Here is a 26,933-nt window from a genome sequence, read left to right as displayed (position 1 = left end):
GGACGGACGGACGGACGGACGGACACACGGACGGAGGGGAAAGCCATAGTCCCCCTTTCGCTCCGCTGAGCGACGGGGGACAAAAAATTTTTTTTAATTAAATAATATTTCAAGTTAACACACGTTGATTTAAAGCAATAAATATTTGGCCCTTCCAGGGTGGAAACAGTTATGGAAGCGTTACATGAGTGACTGAAAATGTATTTCATTATCGTGATCAGACAGTTTTACAATCCATCCTTGCATGTGCAAAGCTTGATGCAAGTATTTACCCCGATTCGATAACGAATACGCGGCAGGAGTAATATGGACACCGCATGGGGTAATATAACCCCATGGCCATATTGTCCCACATTACTAATGGCCATATTGCCACATATGACATGCGAGTGTTGTACAATGTTGCATTAAAACTACACTTGAGCAAGGGACCTAGTATTAGGCCCAACATAAGCATTCGGATCAACACGACATTTTGCGGGAGTAATGTCTGCTCGGCCTAATCTCAACAAAAGCTATATGTGTCCAAGCATCATGCTCGCATAATAAGAAAAATCAATGAAATCTTTCGATGGAAATATTTACCTTTCTTCCACGACTCACACCACCGTGAAACTTCTGACCACTCATGACCTATGTTCTTTCAACTGAGGCAAGTGGGCGCATGCGGCGTTTCCTGGTTCAGTGTTACGTGGGGTGTCCATAATACCCGGGGTGTCCATATGACCCCGTTCTACCCTACTATAGCTGTGCATTTATACAGAACATTACAATTTATTGATTCCGTGTTCACTGTCTGCTCCACCTTCACCTTTTGGTCCCTCTTTTTTCCAATCTCTACGAGACTAATATGGCTGCCAGCCAATCCACACCTGCTTTTCCCTCCATTCTTCCGTGGCACCTTTCTGTGTCTATACTCTATAGCTATGACATTTCAGCACAGTCTTGCTCAATATTATCTGTCTGATCCTATTTAATTGTTCTTGTCCTTTCCACTGGCGTGATGTTTTCCCCGAGCCCCTCTATTACTCATTGTGTACAAAGCACCTGTACACAAAAAAGCAGTTCTAAATCCTCCTTCAGCTTGTTTTAAACACCCCCAAATACACCCAATCTTAATTTAGGGCCATCTGGTACCAAAGTATACACTAAAATTGTAGTAATTCTGATCCTTCCACCTCTGTTCCCCGCATTCGAACTCAATAGCATCAGCAAATCCCAATAAACAATGGTACTGTTATGCAGTTGTTTATTTCAACACAAACATGGACCATTAGATGATGCATAATCAATTCACATTTACTGTCACGTGTACGTTTCATAGCCAGCTGTGGACCAACAAACACAAGAGTGACATCACTGAAGTATTTCACAGCCAATTGTGGACAAACAAGGAGATAACGTATGGTTTTGTCAGGGTTAGGATGCCTCCACATAAGGCAAATTCACCAAGGTTTATTTGCTGCTCAATAACGCTTTGTACAGTATATAGGGTGATAATGCAAAGTGATGAACCTAAAATTGACTTTTTACTTTAAAAGTTTTTGTGTGTCCATGGACTTAAAACAGAGAAATTTGACTCGGGTTTCACGTTTATATTAATCCATTCAGGACTTTTCAGGCCATTTCTCATTTTTCTCACAATTATTTTACCTCTGCGATTTTTTCTGGGAATACTATACATGTTTGTCTCTGGTCTCAGTGACTCCTGAATGTGCTGCCTGGGTCTCATCTTTTTCCAAAGCCACGGTGATGGACATGGGTTGCATTGCAAAATGATCACAGCAGTTCTGGATCAATTTGATCTTCCGCCTCAACCAAAGGATCTTAATCGCCATCTGTACCTGGTGGGTTAAAATAAGGGGAAAGGTCCAAAAGATAAAACTTTAATCTCCTTTAAAGCCTTAATCTTAATAAAAGAGACCTCATCTCGTTTCCCTGCAAAAAATATTCTGTAGAATTTCTCCAGAACTCAATATTTCTACAATACACAATAGTACAAATTCTACAGAAGATTTTCCACTCTCAGGAGAATGACTACATAATCTATAGGTATTGCCACTCCAAACGTTGTATTTTACTCTTAATACCTTGGGTGACGCTTGGGATTGGCACATTAATCTAACTAGCAACGGTACCCGCCCTGCGGGTGGGGCTTCAATTGGGAAGCCCAAATGAAAAGACAAAATATCAGAAATTGAAGGCTTTTTATTTTATTTTAAACGATTCATATAAACATCTGTTGAATCATATCACACGCAAATCATAAAAATCTAAAGAGTACATGGCGCCCATTTTGAAAAAAGATTGAATTCTGCAAAACGGAAGCGGCCGCTACACGTCTTTCTCAGTCGCACGTTTATGTGTGAATGCGCGCCGAATCTGTAACATGGAAGTGGCCACTACACCCGTTTCTCAGTCGCTTTGCACACGCTGCAATGTTATTTCGGAGCCGCACGTTTATATAGGAAGAGTTCGTCAGGAGTCGATCTACTCTCTCCTGGTATGTAGAATGAAATGAATGATCGTTTTAAGGCCATTTTCCCCGCTAGAGCAGGCCTTGCGGGCCCCATGACAATCATGGTTCCCTGTTTGAGGCAATGTTTTTATGGCCGGATGCCCTTCCTGGTGCCAACCCTTAGTCGCCTCTTACGATGCGCAGGGATACGGTGTACCTATTCTAAACCGGGGTACACACCGTGATCAATTCAGATCAGTCAGTTCAGATTCAGATTCAGATCAGTCATTCTCCTGGTTTGTAGAATAAACAGTATTTGTAGAATTTCAACAAAAGCCACATCACTGTTCATATCGGTAAATATTATTCCATCGTGTTTGGAAAAACTGGAAAATTGGAAAACTTGGAAAAATTTGACAAAACAATATAGCCTATTTTACTCACAGGGGTCCCAGGAATACCCACCCAAAATATTGTTGCGATCGGTTGAGCCGTTTTTGCGGTACCTTCGAACGGACGGACGGACATTTAGTGAATTATAGTAAGATACTACTTCTTTAACTGGCCAAACTATTCCCACCTTATAGTGGGTCGTCTGAGGAATGTCATTGGCCTAAGTCTTTCAGGAACCGTCTGGCCAAGACTGACAATAATTGACTGAAAGTGCAGGATTTTGGAGTTTTGCCAAAGTGCTAGTAATGGATGATTTGTTTGTTACACCAGGAAGGCCTTGTCCAAAATACCCTTTAAGACATTATAGACCCCTAATACTCTTTAAACCCTTACGACCTCTAAGACTCCTAAGACTCAGTAGGCCCCGAAGACCTTTTAGATCCTTAAGACCCCCAAGACTCCTAAGATGCTAACCATTTCACAATAATCCTTGGGTGAGGCAGTATGTGCGGATCTCATTATATCTGTACCTTCAATCAACACAATATTGCACAATCTCCTGTAATCTTATCTCAGCCTGTCATACGTTTCTGTAGTTGTCTTTCCAAGTTGCAATCAAATTCGATGAACACTCCTTTAATAAACAATCATTTGATAAGCTAACAGACATCAATACGAAAACTCACAGAGATCATCTGTAATACTTCATTAATTTGAAAGAACAGAAAAAGCAATTGTGTGAAATGAAAAAAATATGAAAAATATTAAGGCTAGGGTACTTATTGATGCGACATGGGACGCCCTGTGTACAAAGCACAAGGTTACAGTTTCTAACGAGGCCAATACTTTAACCCAAACTAGACATCTGAAAGATGAGTAAATTATCTAAGATGGGCTACTTTGTAATTCCCATCACCTGAAGTAATTCTGCATTTCTGAAACTTTGTGAGTATTCACCTTCACATATCAGCTATTGATAGTCAACCCCTTACTGACGTTCTAATGTTGCAGTCTTCCTCCTGCCTACAAACCTCCAAATGAAATGACATACAAGTTAGTGAGAATTCAATATCAAATGCTCTGAGTGAATGCTTCTGTGTAATATTGACTATGTTACAAAAATCAAACAATTTTAGCTTAAAAAGCAGTGAATGAATGACGATAGATTACATCACCCTAAGGAACCAGTGTTCCTTATGTGGGACTTTTTACCTGCGACATGTCACAGGTCTACAAGAGCTTCATGATGCTGCTGTTGCTGTTACTGTTGTTGTTGTTGTTGTTGTTGTTTGGGGGTTGATTTTTGAAATGTGCACCCATTGGTCGGACAGCTGACGGAACCACACCCACATCTGTCGCTTGACTCCACCCATCATTACATTGAGACAAAATGATATGGCCGCCATCTTGGTTTTGTGGTGGGTGGGCCTAACACATTAGGCGTGTAGGTCTCTGCTGATTATACACTGCAAGGGTTTGTTGTGTCAGATTTCCATTGGCTTTGTTTGGGTCAAGTGTTATTGACGATGAGGGACCCTGAAAAATCGAATCACATGTCGAGTAATAGTAAGGTTTAATCAAGCCTGTCAGAATGCATGGTACGTCAGAACACACAGTAATCAAGCGTTACGTTACATTATGTTATCAAGCGCTTTGTTAAGCAAATTACTAAAAACATTGGCTTTGTTTAGGTTGAGTATTATTGATGACTAGTAAAAAGCCCATCAAATATGATGGGCTGAAACAGTTTATTCGACAGTGCGGCCTCGTGAGTGTGCCAAAGTCTGTAGCCTCGGTCGAGTGTTTGGTGTGCTCATATCTTCTTTATTCAATAGACATCCTACAGACATAAATAAACACTCATTTTACTCTGTGTGCGTTGCACATCACGTGCAGCAAATGTAATCTCCCTGGGCCTTGTATTTATTGTTATTTAAAAACACCGCTTCTGTACACCGCCCTTGCGGCTCATTTTCCAAGCCACCGTCTACAATTCCAATAGAAGAGACATAATTACTCTTTTATGGAAAATGTTTTTCGAGTTTGTTTTATCCTCAAAAATAGACCGGAGTGAACACAGATTCGTGTTAAAAAGATTGGCCTTTAAAACCTACCCTTATGAAGGGGGGACAGACATCTGCACAAACACATAAACTGACATTGTGTTTTATATGGTAGATGAGGGACCCTGAACAATCTTGAGCGCAATGTGGTCAAAAGGTTGTTTTGACCACATTGCGGTCATTCTTGTTTTTAATTAACAAAGAATAAACTGATTAAATACTTGAAAAATGCTGTAGTGCACACAAAGTTCACGAGATGTATGTGCCATCAGTTTGATTACGAGTTATGTATTACGATAAGAAACAACTGTGTAAGTTTTACAAAATGCCATTCTAACACTTAATTTGTTTCATCTCAGTTGCATTAATTATGACAATGGGCATATGGATTTTTTTGGTAAAATCCTCATGATGATGTCTGTGATGATAATATTACAAACCGTTTTTGGATTCCATTGTGACGTACCTCTCTATTTGAAAAGCAGAAGATTGTAGCCACTATTAATCCCTGTAGGGAGGGAGAGAAGTGGTAGGAGGAGTAGGGATTAATTAGGAACAATAAAAAAATATTGATTTGATCTTTACATTTGCAAAAAAGTACCACACTTATGCTATAGAAGGAAACTATACCAAAGTACAAAGTTATGATAATCTTCACTATCTTTTCCAGAAAAGGTTGCCTGATAAAAGGCCAAATTTAATTCTGAGGTCAGCCATTGACAGATTCCCAAGCTACATGGTGATTGATCATCTGTCATGACTTATCCTGGATTGAATACATCTCCATACTTTCATCTGAGGCTGCGTGCTTAATCGGAAACTTTGACCATGCCAAGTTCTTTCTTAGTACTGTTCGGTTGCCTAAAGCATAAAATTTTTAGCCGCGTCGCAGACGCTGCTCATATAGTGCCCTCTGCTGTTGTTGTTGTTCTTCTTGTTCTTCTTCTTCTTGTTCTTCTTGTTCTTGCAGAGAAGACAAAACCTCAAAGCTCCACCCATTCTGGGAACCATAGCTCCACCCATTCTGGGAACCATAGCTCCACCCATTGTGGGAGAGGCTTCATATAAACAAATATCCATCATTTTATTAACTCGCATAGCTTTGAGGCCTGTTTTGTAGGCCCGTGGTGTCTTCCTCTCTCACACAGTTTTATTTCAAATCAAATTCGATATATCATTTCATTTTTCACAGTCGCTAACATAGTTTTAGACTCGGTTGAAAAAAAACGGGAAGAAAATCCGATGAAAGTTGCCCTTTATAGAACGAAATGAATTCTCAAAGGCCTGTAACTTCAAGTCCATTGAGATATATTTTGTTTAAATCGCGGCATGGTCAGTCATACACCGCCCGAAATAACAGACGGGAAAATGCAGAGACATATTAAAAATTCGTCCATTTGATGACAATCGTCACGATTAAATATTTAATTTATACGTCGTCACAATAATGTGGAGAGAGGAGCATAGCTTCGTTCACGTGTCGCCACACACGGGAAATTGCCGAGATATATATATTTTTTAATCACGGCATGCTCAGTCATACACCGCCTGAAATAACAGATGGGAAAATGCCGAGATATATTAAAAATTCGTCGCCACACACGGGAAATTGCCGAGATATATTTTCACTTTGCACAAAAATAACATCAAGTAATCGAATCAATAGGAATGTCCTGTGCCTATAACATCGACGTTATAGGCACAGCTGCATCTAGGCATTGTGTAACATCGACGCGGCTTTTGTTTTAATTAAAACTTTTTGTACTTGTCCATTCAAAGAATGTCTGAAAAAGTTCAAAAATTCAGAGTTCATTGATGAGTGTGTCTCATCCTGCTATCCAGTTTACCATATAGTTTACCATATAGTTTACCTGGCTCCTTGTGCTATGGAATCAAATGTTGAATGAATCAATTGCCTCTCCACTCAGAAGGTGATGGCACAAGGCATATTACTAGGCAAGGCAAGGTATATTGCTCAAACATCACAGGGTGATTCGCTGCATATTTGTCATTGACCAACTTCTCACACGCCAAGTACTCAGTTGTATATACCCAATAATACAAACCAGCATAAAGTGCACAACATACAATGCCTTTTCTATTCCGCTCTTCTCAGCGTAAGCAAGGGTAAACGCCTCTCCGTCCTTCGGAGCGAATACACAAACAACAACATGCATTTTAAAGGCCATTTTCCCTCCTAGAGCGGGGGTTAGCCTTGCGGTCCCCATGACAATCTTCTCCATTTTGCCCTATTTTCTGCATCTCTCCTTGTTAACCCCCTTGCCCGCATTTCTTCTTCCACCATCTTTAGCCAAGTCTTTCTCGGTCTTCCCCGCCTTCTACTTCCTTCTACATTCATTTCCATCACTCTTCTCAACCAGTCACTTTCATCCTTTTTTTTTTTTTTTTTTTTTTGGATACAAGATCGAGGCTCGTGAAAGAGCTAAATGGGGACGGGGAAATGGGGAAATGGGGAAATCCCTAAATGGGGAAATCCTTCCTCAACACATGACCAAACCATCTCAGCCTGTTCCTCTTCACAGCATCAATCACAGGCTCTATTCCCATCATCTTTCGCAATTCATCATTTGTCTTCCTCTCTCTCAACGATACTCCACACATCCGTCGAACCATTCGCATTTCCACCCTTTCCAACCTTCGTTGCTGCTCTACGTTCATTACCCATGTCTCGCTCCCATAAATCATAACACTTCTCACACATGCAGCATACACCTTTCCCTTCAGCTTCAACGACACTCCCCTCATCATCAGCATGCCACTCAATTCCCGAAACTTCTTCCATGCACATCTCACTCGAGCAACCGTTGCCGAGTCTGATCCACCTTCTCCATTCAGCATGTCTCCGAGGTAGCAAAATGTTTTCACACCTTTCAGCTTCACGCCGTCTCCAAGATCCAACTCAACATTTCCTCCATCTGCAGCTCCCTCTGTGCACACCTTACATTTGAATGTAGCTGCCACACTGGTTAATGACCCTCTCAGACCACTACATTTTTGATGAACCCACTCAGCGCACATTGTACATTGAATGGAGTTCACTCTGACACCCTTCCTACACACAGCACAGGGCCACTTCCCAGTTCTTTCCACCTCACCACATGCTTTACCACTTGCCATCACCTTCGTCTTTCCAATATTCACCTTCAGACCTTTTGTCTCCATACATTCCTTCCACGTGTTCATCTTTTCCTTCAGTCCATCCATACTTTCTGCAATCAACACCAGATCAGCTGCATACAACAACTCCCACGGTAAACCCTCCTTTACGTTCTGAGCCAGCACCTCCATCACAGCTACAAATAGTAGTGGACTTAGTACCGACCCCTGATGCACTCCCACCTTCACCTCAAACTCACCACTGTTCCCGTCCTTCGTCCTTACAGCTGTGCGCGCTCTTTTGTACATTGCCATCACTACTCTGATCAACCATTCCTCCACTCCTAACTTCCTCAATGCCCATGTCAATACTTTGCGTGGAACCCGATCGAATGCTTTCTCCAGATCAACAAACCCAAGAAACAACTTCTTCCTCTTCTCCATGTACTTCTCCTGCAACTGCCTCACAATGAAAAGCGCGTCTGTCGTTACTCTTCCTGGCACAGGATTTGGATTGGAGCGAATGTCCAACCAAAACACGTTCAGGTTTTGTTATAACACCAGCTTTTAATCATCACACTTTATCGGATGACGTGGCCACAGCACACCAAGATGAACAAGACACCAGAACAGCCGGGCCGCTCATGCGCAATAGCGATGATGCATGCCTACGTCACTTACCAACAGCAGTAACAACATTAACATTACATAATGGCGCAGGTTCCGACAGTTAACCCATCTCCATACTTTTATTCAATTACCGTTCCTCCTACCCAACTGCCCTCAGTCCTGCCTTTCAAATCATCCATCCAGTCATTGTCAAACTCCAGTCTACCAGTGCTGCATTTTACTTTCCTCAATATAGTTTTTCCTTGTCTGTTCAAACACTCAACTTTGCTGCCTTTTATTCTATTATATACCCCTCACAACCTCTCAATATCATTTTTTGTTCACCACGAGTCTTGAACCATGCATATTGATAAAAAAAATACACCATTGTGCATATTACCTGGTAGTCCATGGCAAAATGCATTGTGTAGTCATATATCTTGCCCAGGAGTGGGCTTTTGGGTCTCAAGGGGATGAGTACAAATTGCACACCAAGAAGTGGCACAAGGATGAGTGCTGCACGAACCGCCCTCATGTACATGGGAATTTTATGGTGATGCGTATCCCTCATCTTTCTGACCAGTACATGCATGATCTTGAGCAGGAAAGTCACGTTCAGCTGCCAAAGAGGAGAAAAAAATATTAATACAGGTTGGAAATTTTCCATTTAGTTTCAGAAGTGGGATTTTAATGCCAATCCCAGCTCTTAAAAAGTTTAATCTTTTATAGATGTGGCAGAACATTAAAATCTGAAAAATCCCATGATAATCATTGGTAATGTTTTTAGATCATGGGAACTCCATTTTTCAATTATTCATTTTCATTCTCGTGTTTTAGTGTTTGCCCGACTCAAAAGAGTGTCTTACGAGTAGCAAAGTAAAATAATTATATACAATCAGACTATTGCGTAACATTCTAATTGTACTGTTTTTGGCATTTACTTAATAAAGTTGTTGGCATAACCCTTAAGTTTTTGGCATTAAGTGACGATCCCGATGACTACCGATATATATATATATATATATATATATATTTATATATATATATATATATATATATATATATATATATATATATATATATATATATATATATATATATATATATATATATATATATATTGTTACGGAAATGGAGTACGGCTCTCCCCTTAGCAAGAGGTGGTTAGCCCCTTGTCTTGTTAAGCTGACCGTCTCCGCTCCTGGTACTTGCAACGCTCTCCCGCGGGATGGAACGGATCAGGGTTATGGGTCCAGGGTTTATCCCGAATACCTTTATCCGTCCCTCCGCAGAACAGGGAGACAAGTACCACTCAAACCCCGGTTTTAGGTGGACTAATTGCCAAGCGGTTTTAGCAACCCGGAGTTCGAACCGTTAACAAGGAATAAACCCGATTCTGAGCGTTGGCCAAATCGTGCCACCGGTGTTCAATGGGTTAAAGACAGGGACGAACGGACGAGCATGAAGAAGAAGACGAAGGTAGGAAGAACAGATATTTATTAATTATTTACACAAACCAAAATCAAGGAGAAGGGCAGAAATAAAAGTAATATACAGGAAAATGGAAGGATCAGAAGGATACAGAGCAATTCCTAGCTTATCTACACAGGCTTACTTATTCCCAGGACAACACAAAGGACAGAGGACAGGCAGACTCACACGAATGGGGAACTTGAAGGCAGAAACGAATGGCTGGAAGGAGAGGAAGGTTCAGCTGGACGCAGGGCTGGAGCTTGATCCCGCACGGGACGTAGGGGCTGGAAGTGAGCGGCCGCCGACTCCACCGCAATCTGGTTCACGCACCGCGGTGTTTGCTTCGCAGCAGCGCGTCAAAGCTGTGCGCGCGCAGGTGCTGTTTGAACAGCGTCGTCTCCCTCTCGTACCTCTGCGGGTTGCGCGTCTCTCTCGGCACTCAGAACCTCCTGCCGAACTCCTCAACTCCTCACAGAACTCAACTCTTCAAAACCCCTCAAACCTTCAACTCTCTCAGCCCTCTTTGTGGGGGCTCTGCGCAACGGGTTATATAACGCCACACCCTGGAACGTTCGCGAAACTGCTCGATGGTTCTCGCTCCGCCCTCTCAAGCCAAACCCCTCATTCTTGGTTGGTCGGTCGGGGCTGGCTCACTCCTCCTCCTGATGGCGAGGGGCGGGCAACGCCCTTCTTCTTTGAGTTGTAGCACATGTGCAATGGCGGCGAATGCAGTTGGTAATGCAGTTGGCAATGCAGTTGGTAATGGAGGTTCTGGGGCCATTGAAAGGGGGATCTATCTTATTTGATTTGGTGCAGCGCAAGGTCATCTAGTGGAAAACAGAGCCTTATACTGATACACAGACTAAAGAAATAACTATAGAGAGGTTCTATGATTGGCTATGTGCTTGTACATGGACTAGCTAAGGTGCACTCATTTAAATTAACAGCCAATTAAGGGGGAAATGTACATGGTTTTTTTTTTAGGGATTTTAATACTAAATTTGATAAAGTGAAGGTTCTAAAAACCGCAACACAGCACCCTCATTCCTCACGGCACTGCTCGGGCCGACAAAACTTTAACTTAGTGTGACACGCAGGTGTAATTCCCTCTGCAATTAAGCTGACCCTGAGTGCGACAATTTTAAAACACAAATAAATATGTCCCGCTGTTGCGCTGCACCCTGCCTAACAGATTCACACCCACAGGATAACCGAATTGCAGAATGAATGCTCAAACTAAACATGAATGGTGGGGAGCATTATTTACAAGTGACACTATTTTGACTATTTACAAAACGCAACCCAGGACCTGTGACTTCTCTTTGAGGGAAACAAAAAAAAGAGAAAAACCTGTGGGAGGGAGGAGACAGCATGCACTGCATCGATGCACCAGCACCAATAAACACCAAAGCACCATAAAGCATCATCCGGTGCACAGTCATCACATTTGTTATTAATAAACGATGACGTCTTCTCAGCTGGGCCGATGTTCTTGGCTGCTGGGCCGATGTTCTTGATGTTCTTTGCTTGCGGCCTATTTGAAAATAAAAAGGGCACACAACGCGTCCGCTTTTCTCTTAATTATGGCCAGCAGGGGCCAACTATGGGTGGTTCACCTTTATGGCTTGGTGCCACCTCACCGAGGTCCGCAAGCAAGATCTTGGGCCATCGTGGCCGGTCCCAGCAGAGGGGCCATGCCACAAAACTTGTGGTTCATAAGTGGTGCTTGGCCACAGTACTGTGGTGGTGCTGTGGTGGTGTATGGTGTATATTGTGGTGTATATTGTGGTGTATATTGTGTATATTGTATATTGTCATTGTCATATAGTGGTGTATATTGTCATATGGTGGTGCTCGGCCACAACAACCTGGTCCATAAAGTGGTGCGTGGATGCAGGCAGCTAGTTGCGGGGATTTGGGCACACAGACGCGGACTCCCGCATGCTCCCCCTCAGTGCCCAGAGAGCACGATCCATGGGTCGGGGAAGGAAGACAAAGCCGCAGAGTTAGCGAGGGCAAGGGCGCAAGGGTACACATCAAAACAAGGCAATGCAGAATGAGGGGCGCATGGGAGCGAGCTGAGAAAGGTTCGTCCCTAAGTACGCCCCCTACATGTGACCTACACTGCCCCCCTTGCCCCTCCCTGTATTTACGAAAACCTACACATTACACTACACCTTACAAATCCGTCGCTATCTGTCTCGTCTTCCCCATATCTCCCCTATACCAAATTCGTCTTCACTCCCACTAATCCAAAATTTGCCAGCACCAATTCATCATCAATCCTCATAAGGAGGGAGAGATGGAACATCAAGCACAATGTCTCACCCATGTCATGATGCGTCTCACAATCCAAACATTTGCACAAAAAAACCCCAATAACACCCATGGCATGGTGTGGAGTTACATCACCTCAGGTGAGTGGATGCAGATGGTGCGAGGAGATTTCAATCCTAACTACTTCCTAAATGACTTTAACACACTTTACCCTACCCGGGGTCTTTCCCTGCCAAGCCATTGGCCATCTTACACTCTATGTGGATTTAAGAACCAAATTCCCATTGACCAAACTGTGGTGCTCATCAATATGGGGTCTCACTCCCCTGATTCAACTCCCTGTGCCTTTGCACAATTTCGGGGCTGAGTCGTGTGGCTCCCCTAACAGGTCTACTTACCTGTGCGCCTCCGCCACTGAGGTTGCCACCCAAGCTTACCTAGCTCCTCACCCTACCTATCTACCTGGGGAAGGCCCTCCCTGGCGCTTACCCCCTCAGTGCCCTCTCTGGCACTGGGCTACCTGGGTTCTTCCTCTGGATCCTCGGGCCCCATTGAACTCTAACTGGCTCCCAGAGCCTACCTGCTGCCTCACCTGGCCGACAGACTACCAGTGGCGGAGCGCCCAACCAACCATCCCTCTAACAGGCTACACGCCCAGCCATTTCCACGTCACTAATGCACCCATCAAAACACCATTCTTCCACATGCACCACAGATGCCAATATCCAACCACAATTTACCTATACCCTCTACCTAACTCTTAAACTACCCTCCCCGGGTATTCGTGATAGGGGTCCATCCTCCCCATACACTCCATTCGCACCAACCACTCCACTCCACATTTTCCACCATACTCACTCCACGCCATCCATTCCATACTCCATTTCACACTAGTTATATCATTCAATCATTTTCCATACAACACACAACCATTCTCCATACACCTGTTCACTTGCACACCTGTGCAATCACACACCTGGTGCTTCCTGCACCCTCCTTCCTCCCAGGCTTCTTCATTCAATACAATGCACTCACCCACACTCACAATACTCTGCTCAATACTCTTCCTTCACTCACACGGCACCATTCACGAGCATTGCCCCTCAATTCCTCATTTGCTCAACATGCTCACCCGCAAAAACTTCCATTCCAATTCCTCATCCAATAAACCACAAACACACTGCATCATCTGATCTACCTGGTTTCCGTCTAACTTGGTGCTCCCCGTCTTCCCTTTAAACTAAGCACATACCACGTCATTAACAACCATTCTAACCTCTCTACGTCCCCGACTACCTGTACAATGTCGCTACTTACATCTACTGTTACCTATTGTCATTTCTCTAGATCCCTATACATTTTATCCAAACCCTACCTCGGCGAGCTTGCACTGCCATAACCCCATAACTAGTGCTCATGTGCCCTGGGTGCGAGGGATGGCAGAGTTGCCATCCCACCACATCGGGCATCTCCCACTATCAATTTTGCCATCAAATTCCAATTCTGCCCATCACTTTGCCAATCATCTGCCAATCATTACTGCCAATCCTTTTCCTTATTCCCAATTTCGAATCCAAAACACTGTCATCTTCACGGTCCATTAAACGTGAGCCTCGGTGCGTCGTTACATCATTAAAACTTGGCTTCGCAAAGCCGAGCAATGAACGCGGGTGGTTCGTTTCCTGCAGTTGGATCCGTCCGGCACTCGGGTCAGGGGAGGGGGTTCGCTCGGGCCGAGATCCCAAGGTCCACCTCGGCACGGAGCCTTTCGGTCTCCCGCCCGATGACCCGATCTCGCCCGGCCAGAACGCCGCAACCACGAGGGGGCGCCGTCCCGACCCTTCTTACCTTCCCTCGCACCGGGCCGCCCGCTCCGCTCAGCGGAGTGCGGATGCGACCGTGCAGAGCGAGGCCCGGCGCGGATCGCGCACGGCGGTTCTTTTGAAACCCCCATGATTACGACCCCCGCCGGTTCCCGCAGTACCCAAAGCCCGGCACGGACCGAGGGCCCGCGTCGGCTAACCGTCGATCTAACCGCTGCTCCGTTTAACGTCGATGCTTCACTCGCATGCTCACACCATGCGTTCCGTTCCTTATTCACACATCCAGGTGTCTCCACACACTTCGTTATTGTACTTCCTCTTACACACCACCCAAGTACACTCATTCCACTCACAGACTTCGCCACACACCTGACCACCACACACCTTGGCACACACTCGTCGTTCGCACACCTCATCAACACACCTCTCTGTGCCCACTCCTCAGTGACAACCATGGGTGTGCACTCTTCTGCACACCCCATCATGCGCTTCAATGTGCCCTCTCGCACCCGCGCCACTACTAACTCAGGTGTACATTCCCACACGCGCTCAACCATTCCAGGTGTGCATTCTTCCATTCCAGGTGTGCATTCCTTCTTACCTGCCACAACCAACTCGTACTCCGTGTCACTCTCACCTCCACACTCTGTCGTGCCTTCACTCTCACTCTCGACAGCATACTCACTCCTCGGCGCACACTCTTCCCTCACACACACCTCCATTCCACACCTTTCTCGCACAACTTCTTGCGCACATTCTCCCAGTACGTACTCCGTACCACTCATGGGGGTGCATTCTTGCACACACCCGATCACCTCCGCACACACTGGCTCACAAATACCTGCCGCACTCCCCATAGTCGGACCTCCTTGCACACCTCCTCCTTCCACACACTCTGCACCTGTCGCACACCTTACCAGCGGCCTCTCACGAACGCCCGGGTCTAAACCAACACCCAAACTCACTGAATCTCCCCTCACACCATATACATTTCCGATTTTATCGCCACTCACCTCGGCACCTCATCTTCGCTCCTCCTCCGCCACCTGCAAACTCTTTATTTGGTCAGTAAGCACATCATCACGATTTGAGCACAGACCTTGTACATAATCCATCACTTCCTCCTTTATCTCCCTCTTAGTTTCCCTCCGTCTCTTTTTAATTTCACTCACCCCCTCTTCCACATCCTCTAATTTTTGCTTTACCCCCTTTATTTCCTGGTGCGCCTCCTCGATTTCTTCCTCTAGGGCCACCTTGATCGTCTCTATGTGCGTTCTTACTTCCCGTTCTTTTGTCTCCATTGCCTCTGTCACCTCGTCCAACCTCTTTGTCAACCCCTCGTGTACCATCTGACATTCCCTCTTCGTCGTTATAAGTTCTTTTTTTATCTCTTTTTGTGTCGCTTTCAACCCTCCTATTACCACCATGTTCTTTTCCACCTGCTCAACCAATTCCTTTTGTCCCACCGTCAGCTGCTCTACCCCCCATGTCAGGTCTTCTATGCCCCCCTGTAACCTAGCCGTACTATTCCTCACCTCTTTCTCCATGCGCTCCTCACCCCGCTTTACCTCCTCGCGTACCCCCGTGACCTCTTCGCCCACACCTCGCCTTATCATCTCCTCCCCCATCTCTCCCATCACTTTGGTAGGTGCCACCATCATCTGTTCCAAATCATTCCTCTGGGCATCCAATTTACCTTCCAACCCGATTTTCACCTCCTCTATCTGATTCCCCATCTGTTTAATTTCCCAGGCGGATTGCTCCCCTATTTCCCTCAATTTGCCTTCCATGGTGTTTTCTACCCCCCCTAACCCATTCTTCACCCCTTCCATTTGGTTCTCCTGGGTGGCCATTCTATTTTCCAACTCCGTTAACCCATCCTTCATCTATCTATAATGCCAGTAATCTCTGTGTGTCTGTCTGTGACCGCTGTTTCTCGACAACCACGGGTCCGATATACTTGAAACTTGCCAGGTATATTGCTGGGGACCCGAGGACGTGCCTTTTCAAGGTTTCATATTAATCGGACAAGTAGTTAGCGAGCTATGTCCAAAAAACGATTCAACCAATCAGAGAGCAGCGAGCTATCACGTGTGCCGAACGTGGCGAACAGACTCTGCCTCGGACGGCACATTTGAGAGCGTATTCATTTATTTCACGTTGGCAAACTATGTTGGCGTTAAACTATGTTTTACAACTAATTAAAACTAATTTGCGATTCATTCGCTTTCCTGCGCGTTTGTGCACGCTATGGCGATTTCTTTACCAAACTCCGCAAGCCGTTCGCTTTGGACCAAACCATTTCATGTAAATAGAGGGGGGGGGGGGGGATTGTCACCGTACTCGCAAGCCGTTCGCTTTGGACCAAACCATTTCATGTAAATAGAGGGGGGGGATTGTCACCATACTCGCAAGCCGTTCGCTTTGGACCAAACCATTTCATGTAAATAGAGGGGGGGGATTGTCACCGTACTCGCAAGCCGTTCGCTTTGGCTTTGCGAATGGACCAAACCATTTCATGTAAATAGAGGGGGGGGGATATAATTTTAGATATATATATAGTACGGGCATGCCCTAGTTTCCCCAATTTGATTACCCACGTCCTCCAGTTGGTCCCCCAATTTACCTTCTAGCCCTTCCAACCTGTTGTCTAACCCCTCAAATTTATTGTCTAACCCCTCAAATTTATTGTCTAACCCCTAAAATTTGGCTTCTAGCCCCCCGGTTTGATTTCCCATGTCATTCCTCAATTCCCCAATTTGATTTTCCATATTACTTAACCCGTCTCTCAATCCCCCGATTTGGTTTATAATCAATTGGCCTGGATTACATTGCAACATATGAAAGAAGGGCGATCACCTACTTTTGTTCGAATGCTTCGGACATTCATCACATCAGCAATTGCAGGACAACGACATTTTACCTGCAACTTCCACGGGATGCGGTGACGTGTGTTATTACTTCACCAACTTCCGGGGAGCCAGCATGGAGCTACAAGCGAACGGCTGTGCCTTTTCTTCACAACAGCTGTGCATGGTTCTGCTGGGTGCTCCTGGTATGGACCATGGACAACTTGAGTACCATGGTCCCAACATCATCATTGCGGATGCATCCGGCATCCCTGTTCCACATCTTGCTGGCCAACCAACATCACATCAACACTTGCTCCATACTCATGATGAGTGAGGAGGCAAGTCAACGACAATTGGATGAAGGCCTTGTTCAAATCTACTTTGGCTCACAGCAAGAGTGGCAAGAATGTTACATGCAAAAGCAGGGTCAGTTTGTGAATCCGCCCAGCTATCACAACAGCAGAAAATCCTATGCAAAATAGTGTAGGTGCCATGAAGACATCAGAAGAAAATGTTTCATACTTGAATTTTAAACACGAGTGATCAGCCCCTTCTTTTCAATAAAAAGTCAACATTTGTGTCAAAGCAAACGTATTGCCAAATGTTGCAGATGTTTTATTATTTTAATGGTGAACTGATATTATTGTGTTTTGGTAAAAGTGAAGTGTTGTATGCTTTATGCAAATGAAGTGAATTGCATTATTAATATGGAAAGAGAAATGTTTTGTGATCATATTCTTCCAGAATGACGGTGTATGCCTTAATGAATGGGAAAATTGGATTACCAAATTTGTGGGTCGAATATTAAATAGATTGATGTTTAGATTAATGATTAATATTAAAAAAAGAAAAAAATGAAGAATTGTGGAGGAATATATTATTTATATATTCTCCCCTCTTGTTCAAAATGTGTTTTCCTCTTGAGAAAAGGCTTGGAACATTCTTGGTTCAGAAGGGTCAGGGAGGAGTGACCTATGGAACAGATAAGGGTGTTTTCATCATTTCAACTGTGTCGTAACTGTCTAAGATGGCTCTCAGAATTCTCCAAGACAGAAACCAGAATGTCTCATTGTCTGAGCCGGGGAGAGTCTGTTCGGAGACTTAAATTCCATACCATATATGGAAGTGGAGATTGAAAATAAAAGGAAGATGGGACTTGGAGAAGGGAGTTGCGCTGGCCAAGAGCGAAGGACGGAGGAAGATCTGCTCAGAACCAGGATTGGAGTGCCACGACCGGCAGGGAAAAGATGTTTCGTCCAAGTAGTATAGTGATTATCTTGAGTCAGTATATTCCCCCTTCCCCCTAAGTGTTCAATAAACCTAATAAACCGAACAACAAAGAACAAGTTGGAGTCTTCCTTTTTACAGTTAAGGACTAGAACACTTCAATACTCCCCCATTCTGTTTTCCATCCCCTAAATTTGACTTCCCAGCCCCCTGGTCTTTTCCCTCTCCTCATCCGCCTTGACCATGAAGGCGTGCATTTGCAGCATGAGTAGGTCCCAGTTCATCGGTGGTGCGGGCGCGGCTGCAGCAGCCATGCGCGAGGCGCCATTTTGTGCACCTGAAACCTCGTGCGCGAGGCCGCCATCCTGTGCGCCTGAAACCTCTGCTACCCAATGCGTATTGCGCTCCTCCTCCATTATTCTCAATTCCTCCCCGGGGTCCTGGGTCGATTCTACCCCCTCTAACACCCCTACTGGCATCCGGTCACCTTGATCCTCCATGGCACGACTTAATTTGGATTTTAAACAGAATTTCGGCCGCTCCAAATTTCGAGTGCTTTAAGCACACTTCGGGTCCGAATCTCACTCCCCGACACCAATTGTTACGGAAACGGAGTACGGCTCTCCCCTTAGCAAGAGGTGGTTAGCCCCTTGTCTTGTTAAGCTGACCATCTCCGCTCCTGGTACTTGTAATGCTCTCCCGCAGGATGGAACGGATCAGGGTTATGGGTCCAGGGATTATCCAGAATACCTTTATCCGTCCCTCCGCAGAACAGGGAGACAAGTACCGCTCGAACCCCGGTTTTAGGTGGACTAATTGCCGAGCGGTTTTAGCAACCCGGAGTTCGAACCGTTAACAAGGAATAAACCCGATTCTGAGCATTGGCCAAATCGTGCCACCGTTGTTCAATGGGTAAAAGACAGGGACGATCGGACGAGCATGAAGAAGAAAAAAAGAAGAAAAAAAAAGACGAAGGTAGGAAGAACAGATATTTATTAATTATTTACACAAACCAAAATCAAGGAGAAGAGAAGAAATAAAAGTAATATACAGGAAAATGGAAGGATCAGAAGGACACAGAGCAATTCCTAGCTTATCTACATAGGCTTACTTATTCCCAGGACAACACAAAGGACAGACGACAGGCAGACTCACACGAATGGGGAACTTGAAGGCAGGAACGAATGGCTGGAAGGAGAGGAAGGTTCAGCTGGACGCAGGGCTGGAGCTTGATCCTGCACGGGACGTCGGGGCTGGAAGTGAGCGGCCGTCGATTCCACCGCAATCTGGTTCACGCACCGTGGCGTTTGCTTCGCAGCAGCGCGTCAAAGCTGTGCACGCGCAGGGGCTGTTTGAACAGCGTCGTCTCCCTCTCGTACCTCTGCGGGTTGCGCGTCTCTCTCGACCCTCAGAACCTCCTGCCGAACTCCTCAACTCCTCACAGAACTCAACTCTTCAAAACCCCTCAAACCTTCAACTCTCTCAACCCTCTTCGTGGGGGCTCTGCACAACGGGTTATATAGCGCCACACCCTGGAACGTTCGCGAAACTGCTCGATGGTTCTCTCTCCGCCCTCTCAAGCCAAACCCCTCATTCTTGGTTGGTCGGTCGGGGCTGGCTCACTCCTCCTCCTGATGGTGAGGGGCGGGCAACGCCCTTCTTCTTTGAGTTGTAGCACATGTGCAATGGCGGCGAATGCAGTTGGTAATGCAGTTGGCAATGCAGTTGGTAATGGAGGTTCTGGGGCCATTGAAAGGGGGATCTATCTTATTTGATTTGGTGCAGCGCAAGGTCAACTAGTGGAAAACAGAGCCTTATACTGATACACAGACTAAATAAATAACTATAGAGAGGTTCTATGATTGGCTACGTGCTTGTACATGGACTAGCTGAGGTGCACTCATTTCAATTAACAGCCAATTAAGGGGGAAATGTACACGGGGGGTTATTAGGGATTTTAATACTAAATTTGATAAAGTGAAGGTTCTAAAAACCGCAACAATATATATATATATATATATATATATATATATATATATATATATATATATATATATATATATATATATATATATATATATATATATATATATATATATATATATATATATATATATATACACACACACACAGTAAATGTACATATATACAGTAAATGTATATACAGTATATGTATATACAGTATATGTATATACAGTATGTATATATATATATATATATATATACTGTATATATATATATATATATATATATATATATATATATATATATATATATATATATATATATATATATATATATATATATATATATATATATATATATATATATATATATATATATATATCAAGTAATGAACGGCGGTTGGGAATTATATCCACGACATCCATTTTTCCGTTCTCCAACCTATAGCTTTGTCTTTAAAAAACCTCAACGTTTCGGCCAGCAACCCAGCGTGCGCTGAGCCTCCACTAGCCTTCATCAAGAGAAGTTCCCTTGTTCACCTCCTCCCAGATATACCTGGGGGGAGGGGTGGGCCTATTCTATCAACCAATCACAAAGCTGTGTTGCGAGACCTCGTGACCATAGACCCATGCTCGGCTTATGTTGCAAGTGTTTTGTGTGTGTTACCAAAAATCCACAAAGAAGACGTTCCATTACGGGTCATCGTGTCGTGTATCAATGGACCATCATGCATTGTCAAAGTTCGTGGCCGATATACTAAAGTACCTCGTGGGAAAAACCGACCGAGGATTGCGCAACAGCTCCGTGTTTGTGAATAAAATAACACACACCACGATCCATCGACACGAATCCATGGTGTCCTTTGACGTCATTTCGCTATTCACAAACGTGCCCACAACCCTGGCGGTTGATGTGGCGAGACAGAGGCTAATGGAGGATGATTGCTGGAAACAGGCCGCCGACAAGTTGAATGTTGATGACGTATGTGACCTCCTCAGCACTTGTCTGTCTTCCACCTATTTCGTCTTTGACAGCACATTTTACAAACAGGTGTTCGGCACTGCGATGGGCTCCCCGGTGTCTGCGGTGGTTGCCAATATGGTGATGGAAGAGCTGGAAACACGCACCATCCCATCCCTCCCAACACAGCCACGTGTCTGGTACCGCTATGTTGATGACACTTTTGTCATCTGCCCCAGCACGGCTGTTAATGCAATCCAGGAGGGCATCAGTGGAATGTTTCCTTCCATCAAATTCACCTGTGAGGAAGAACAGGATGGGGCGCTTCCATTTTTGGACTTCTTGGTGAGGAGGAACCTCAATGGAAGCTTAAGTACCGCAGTGTATAGGAAACCCACTCAGACCGAGCGTTACCTCGATTTCACGTCTTGCCATCCACTGCACCATAAAAGAGCTGTGGTGAATACACTCGTAAAAAGGGCAAGGAATATACCGTCCACCTTGAAGGGCAAAAGGAGAGAGATCAAGCATCTCAAATGGGTATTGAAAGGCAATGGCTACCCAGACCACCTCTGCCCAAAAAATGAAATGGTACTGGCAGCTCCAAGAACCCAGGACGTGCCACAGGAACCACCTAAGGGCTTCTGCGTGCTACCATTTGTGCCACGAGTATCTCAAAGGATTGGCAGGATTTTGAGACCGGTCGGGGTGAGGGTCAACTACCAACCTATATACACCTTGAGACGTGCACTGACCAAGGTCAAAGACAAAAGACTAAAGAATGATTGCACAGGTGTGGTATACACCATTCCATGTGACTGTGGTGGAGAATACATAGGCGAGACTGGAAGAGCCTTAGGCCAGCGCATTAATGAACACCACAAGGCCTTTGAGTGTAATTACCCCCCAGAAAGATCTGCTATCGCCAAGCATGGAATAAGGGCGGGCCATATTCCTCTATGGGACAATGTGAACGTGCTGGCGGCATCCCCGAACCGGGCCAGGAGGCGAATACTGGAGGCCTGGCACACTGGCCAAACGAGGACACCATTGACAGAGGAGACTGTGGCGTTACCACAGGCATACGGACCTCTCATGCATAAATACACCAGAGAAACACCGATGCTGGGAGGAGGACAAAGACAAAGTGGGACATAGCTGACACAGGCAACACGGACAACAAAACACAATACACCGCTCAAACACACACAAAACACTCGCAACATAAGCCGAGCATGGGTCTATGGTCACGAGGTCTCACAACACAGCTTTGTGATTGGTTGATAGAATAGGCCCACCCCTCCCCCCAGGTATATCTGGGAGGAGGTGAACAAGGGAACTTCTCTTGATGAAGGCTAGTGGAGGCTCAGCGCACGCTGGGTTGCTGGCCGAAACGTTGAGTTTTTTTTTAAAGACAAAGCTATAGGTTGGAGAACGGAAAAATGGATGTCGTGGATATATATATATATAATTATATAACAGAGAAAGTTTTTGTTTGTTTGTTTGTTTGTGTGTTTGTGTGTTTGTTTGTTTGTTTGTTTGTCTGCGCAAGCTAATCTCCTGAATGGTGAAAGATAGGAGGAAACCTCTAATACAAAAAATGTCGGGACGGGCCCCGGGAAGGTTTTAGGCTCGACGGCGAGACCGGTCGAGGCCCACCTTGGCTGGGCTGGGCCCATTTCGCAATTAAAAGCTGAGCTGAATAATTATAGTCGTCCATCTTCTACGGCCGCGAGTAAAAGCTGAATTATAGTAGTAAATGCATTCAAAAAGAACTAAAAATGTAGGGACGGGCCCCGGGAAGGTTATAGGCTAGGTGGCGAGGCCGGTCGAGGCCGCTCCGGCTGGGCTGGGCCCATTTTGCAATTAAAAGCTGAGCTGAATTATAGTAGTGAATCTTCTACGGCCATGAGTAAAAGCTGAATTATAGTAGTAAATGCATTCAAAAAGAACGAAAAATGTCGGAACGGGCCCCGGGAAGGTTATAGGCTAGGTGGCGAGGTCGGTCGAGGCCGCTTCGGCCGGGCTGGGCCCATTTTGCAATTAAAAGTTGAGCTGAATTATGGTAGTCAATCTTTTACGGCCACGAGTAAAAGCTGAATTATAGTAGTAAATTCATTCAAGAAGAACCCGGGCCACGCCGGGTGCTTTCGGCTAGTATATATATATATATATAGTCGTAAGATAATGAAGGGGTACCATATTTTTAAGCGGTTATGTCCTTCCTTCCATCCGTCCCTCCATTAAAATGATGAAGAAGAAGAACCGTTATAACCCACTGTGTTTCATTCCAAAGGGTTCTAAAGTGTAATTCTGGAGGATTCTAAAAGGTAATTCTAAAGGGTGTTAAAATGTAATTCTAAAAAGGTTAATTCTAAAGGGTTCTAAAGGGTAATTCTAGAGCGGTATAAAGGGTAATTCTAGTGGGTTATAAAGGATATTTCTAGAGGGGTTTAAAGGATAATTCTGAATGGTTCTAATGGGTAATTCTAAAGGATTCTAAACGATAAGTCTAAGGGGTTCTCAAGGGTAATTATAAGGGGTAATTCTAAAAAGTAATTCTAAAGGGTTCTAAAGGATAATTCTAAATGGTTCTAATGGGTAATTCTAAGGGGTTCTAAAGGGTAATTCTAAAAGGTTATAAAAGATGATTCTAAGTGGTAATTGTGTGCATGTAGCATGTAGTTGTGAAAGGCCTGGAGAAATGAATTTACCAGAAGAGCGACACATATGGGGCCATGGACAATGTACAGCAGCGTTGTGGGAATCATCCAGCATCTGTACACAGGCAAAAAGCAATGCTGTACCTATTGGAAACATCTGCAAGGCCCTATATTTGTTATGTACACAAATAGTAGAATCTGCTTTCAAGCTTCCTGGTCCTATTTTGTGTTCCTGCATAGTTGTGCACATCACAGAACTTTGGACCCGCACAGCATATAACCTGCTAGTAGATACAAAGCAATGGAGATGTTTAACCTCAATAAATAAATAATAAACATATAGCCCACCCTTAATTTTTTTTAAACCTCTCAAATATAGAAAAAACTACAATTCAGAGAGATAAGTGCAGTTTATTACCTTCGCAAAAGCGGAAGGTTATGTTTTGATCGCTGTGTATTTATTTGTATGTCTGTGTGTGTGTGTGTGTGTGTGTGTATGTTATTCGCATAACTCAAAAGGTATTCAACCGAATTGCATGAAATTTGGTGGGATGATTGGTTATTATACGGGACACATTTGATTAGATTTTGGGAGCAATCGGGTCAAAGGTCAAGGTCAAGGTCACGAAAAGGTCAAAATCGTATTTTTACCATAACGCGGTCAATTTTTATCCAATTGGCATGCAACTAATGCCAAAATGTTCAGAATTCAATGCCCGATCTTGTTTGTCATAACTCGGTCAATTCTTATCCGATTTGCATGAAATCAGCACCAAACTGTTCACTGTTCTGTTCCCTACACTCCCATGCCAAGTACAGAACAGTAGCTGCGGCGAAGGTATGCGCTCTACCGAGTGCCCGTTCTAGTTTTAGGAATGCCATTCCATTCACATATATGAAAAGCTGCAGATACCTTCCGATGGCGACACAAGCCTGCAGAGCTCATTCATTAAGAACTGATCTAAAATAATCATTTAATATTAATGATATCTTCTCAGGGTTTAAAAAGATTTCCTGAATAAAAATTAAATAACAGAAAGCGTTCCCATTTTATTTGGGAATGTTGTATGACATTTTGTCTGAATGTCCTCACCTGTCATCAAGGTAAAGTTTCCGTGTTATTGAGTAAATGAGAACTGGGACTGCAGGGAAGGCTGAAATGACATCAAGGGCTGGTTATTATTATTATATATATTTAAATAAATACAAGTCTGAGACGTCTCATAAATACCATGAAAGTTTGCACTAACATAACTTGAGATGGTAAACCTTCTCGTTCTCTTCTTTGAGCAGACATATTACAGCAATGATATCAAATGCAACAACAATGACAAAAAAAAACCAGAGCAAAATATGAGGGAAAGCTTTAAAGTTATTCTGCCCCACCCTTAATGTTAGGAGGCCTTCTTGGCAGAAGAACATTAGTTGCAGTGGATTTGATTTTCTAAACACTAAAAGGTCCAGGTCAACCTTTATCAACCCTCTTGCACAGGGCCGGTCCCAGATCAAATGACATCCCAGGTAAAGGGCATCTTCGGCACCCCCTCTCCGTTTGTTTAACTTTTGGATGCATGCAGTGGTGAGGAGGTAGCGAGGTCAGGCAGTGGTGAGGAGTAGCGAGCGAGGCAGTGGTGAGGGGGGTAGCGAGGGCAGGCAGTGGTGAGGGGGTAGCGAGGTCAGGCAGTGGTGAGGGGGTAGCGAGGTCAGGCAGTGGTGAGGAGGTAGTGAGGGCAGGCAGTGGTGAGGGGGTAGCGAGGGCAGGCAGTGGTGAGGGAGTAGCGAGGGCAGGCAGTGGTGAGGGGGGTAGCGAGGGCAGGCAGTGGTGAGGGGGTAGCGAGGTCAGGCAGTGGTGAGGGGGTAGCGAGGTCAGGCAGTGGTGAGGAGGTAGTGAGGTCAGGCAGTGGTGAGGGAGTAGCAAGGGCAGGCAGTGGTGAGGGGGTAGCGAGGGCAGGCAGTGGTGAGGGCGTATCAAGGGAAGGCAGTGGTGAGGGGTAGCAAGGGAAGGCAGTGGTGAGGAGTAGCGAGGGCAGGCAGTGGTGAGGGAGTAGCAAGGGAAGGCAGTGGTGAGGGGTAGCAAGGGCAGGCAGTGGTGAGGAGTAGCGAGGGCAGGCAGTGGTGAGGGAGTAGCAAGGGAAGGCAGTGGTGAGGGGTAGCGAGGGCAGGCAGTGGTGAGAAGTAGCGACGGCAGGCAGTGGTGAGGGGGTAGAGAGGGCAGGCAGTGGTGAGGCGGTAGCGAGGGCAGGCAGTGGTGAGGGGGTAGCGAGGGCAGGCAGTGGTGAGGGGTAGCGAGGGCAGGCAGTGGTGAGGGGGTAGTGAGGTCAGACATTGGTGAGGGGTAGTGAGGGCAGGCAGTGGTTGAGGCGACAGCGAAGGTAGAGATGTTTAAGATAATGAAGGGTACAGACAAACTAAGTGCAGAAAAGGTCTTTATCAGAATAGACAGTGATAGGACCGGGGGCCATAGCCTGAGAGTAAAGAATAGAAGAGTTAAGATGGTGGTAAGTCAGGGGTCTTTCACTCAGAGGGTAGATAAAGCATGGAATGCTCTCACTGGAAAGGTAGTAGTAGTAGAAACAGTAGAAAGGTTTAAATTGGAATTAGATAGGTACTTAGGAGCATTGGAGACAGGGTGGTGCAGAGATATTGGGAGCACTTGTAGGTAGCTTGAGTATCGATGGGTGATTGTGTACATTGCGTATAATATCCATAAGAAGGTTTTCATCTACGGTGTTTCAATTCTTTGATAGCAAAAAAATCCAACAACAACTAGTTGCAAATGTCTACCTTCCCTTCACAAATGAGCTATTCCAGCTGTGTACTGTCCAGACTTTACTACATACAGTCCACCAACCCTTTTATACCCTCACCTTATGCCTCACTCAGTGACGTCGCCTATCCCCGCCAATCCAGATGTCTACCTTCCCTTCGTAAATGACATATTCAACTCGCGTTTGTAGGTAGCAATGAAACAAAATTATCCAAGCGGGGCAGAAAAACGAAAAAAGTAAAAGCAGAGAAGAAATAACATGAAAGTTTACAAAAAGTTACTAATT

At 44.8% G+C, this 26,933-nt stretch overlaps 1 protein-coding gene across 1 annotated transcript in view; it reads right to left on the bottom strand.

Annotated features, from left to right (window-relative positions):
* Window positions 1-1,232: 1,232 nt before the first annotated feature.
* LOC137439531 (calcitonin gene-related peptide type 1 receptor) overlaps window positions 1,233-26,933 on the bottom strand; it is a 46,771-nt gene continuing 21,070 nt past the window's right edge. Inside the window, exons 6-10 of the mRNA XM_068135401.2 lie at window positions 24,974-25,034; window positions 23,932-23,995; window positions 9,041-9,259; window positions 5,381-5,422; window positions 1,233-1,844 (exon numbers count right to left, since the gene is read on the bottom strand). Of these exons, the coding sequence (XP_067991502.2) occupies window positions 1,677-1,844; window positions 5,381-5,422; window positions 9,041-9,259; window positions 23,932-23,995; window positions 24,974-25,034 (554 nt within the window). The 3' untranslated portion in view covers window positions 1,233-1,676. The remainder of the gene's footprint in view (window positions 1,845-5,380; window positions 5,423-9,040; window positions 9,260-23,931; window positions 23,996-24,973; window positions 25,035-26,933) is intronic.

The sequence above is a fragment of the Myxine glutinosa genome, chromosome 1 (genome assembly GCF_964187855.1).
Source record: "Myxine glutinosa chromosome 1, kmMyxGlut1.1, whole genome shotgun sequence".
NCBI lineage: Eukaryota > Metazoa > Chordata > Myxini > Myxiniformes > Myxinidae > Myxine > Myxine glutinosa.
The sequence above is the reverse complement of the archived record's forward strand: the minus strand, read 5'-3'. Positions and strand labels throughout refer to the sequence as shown.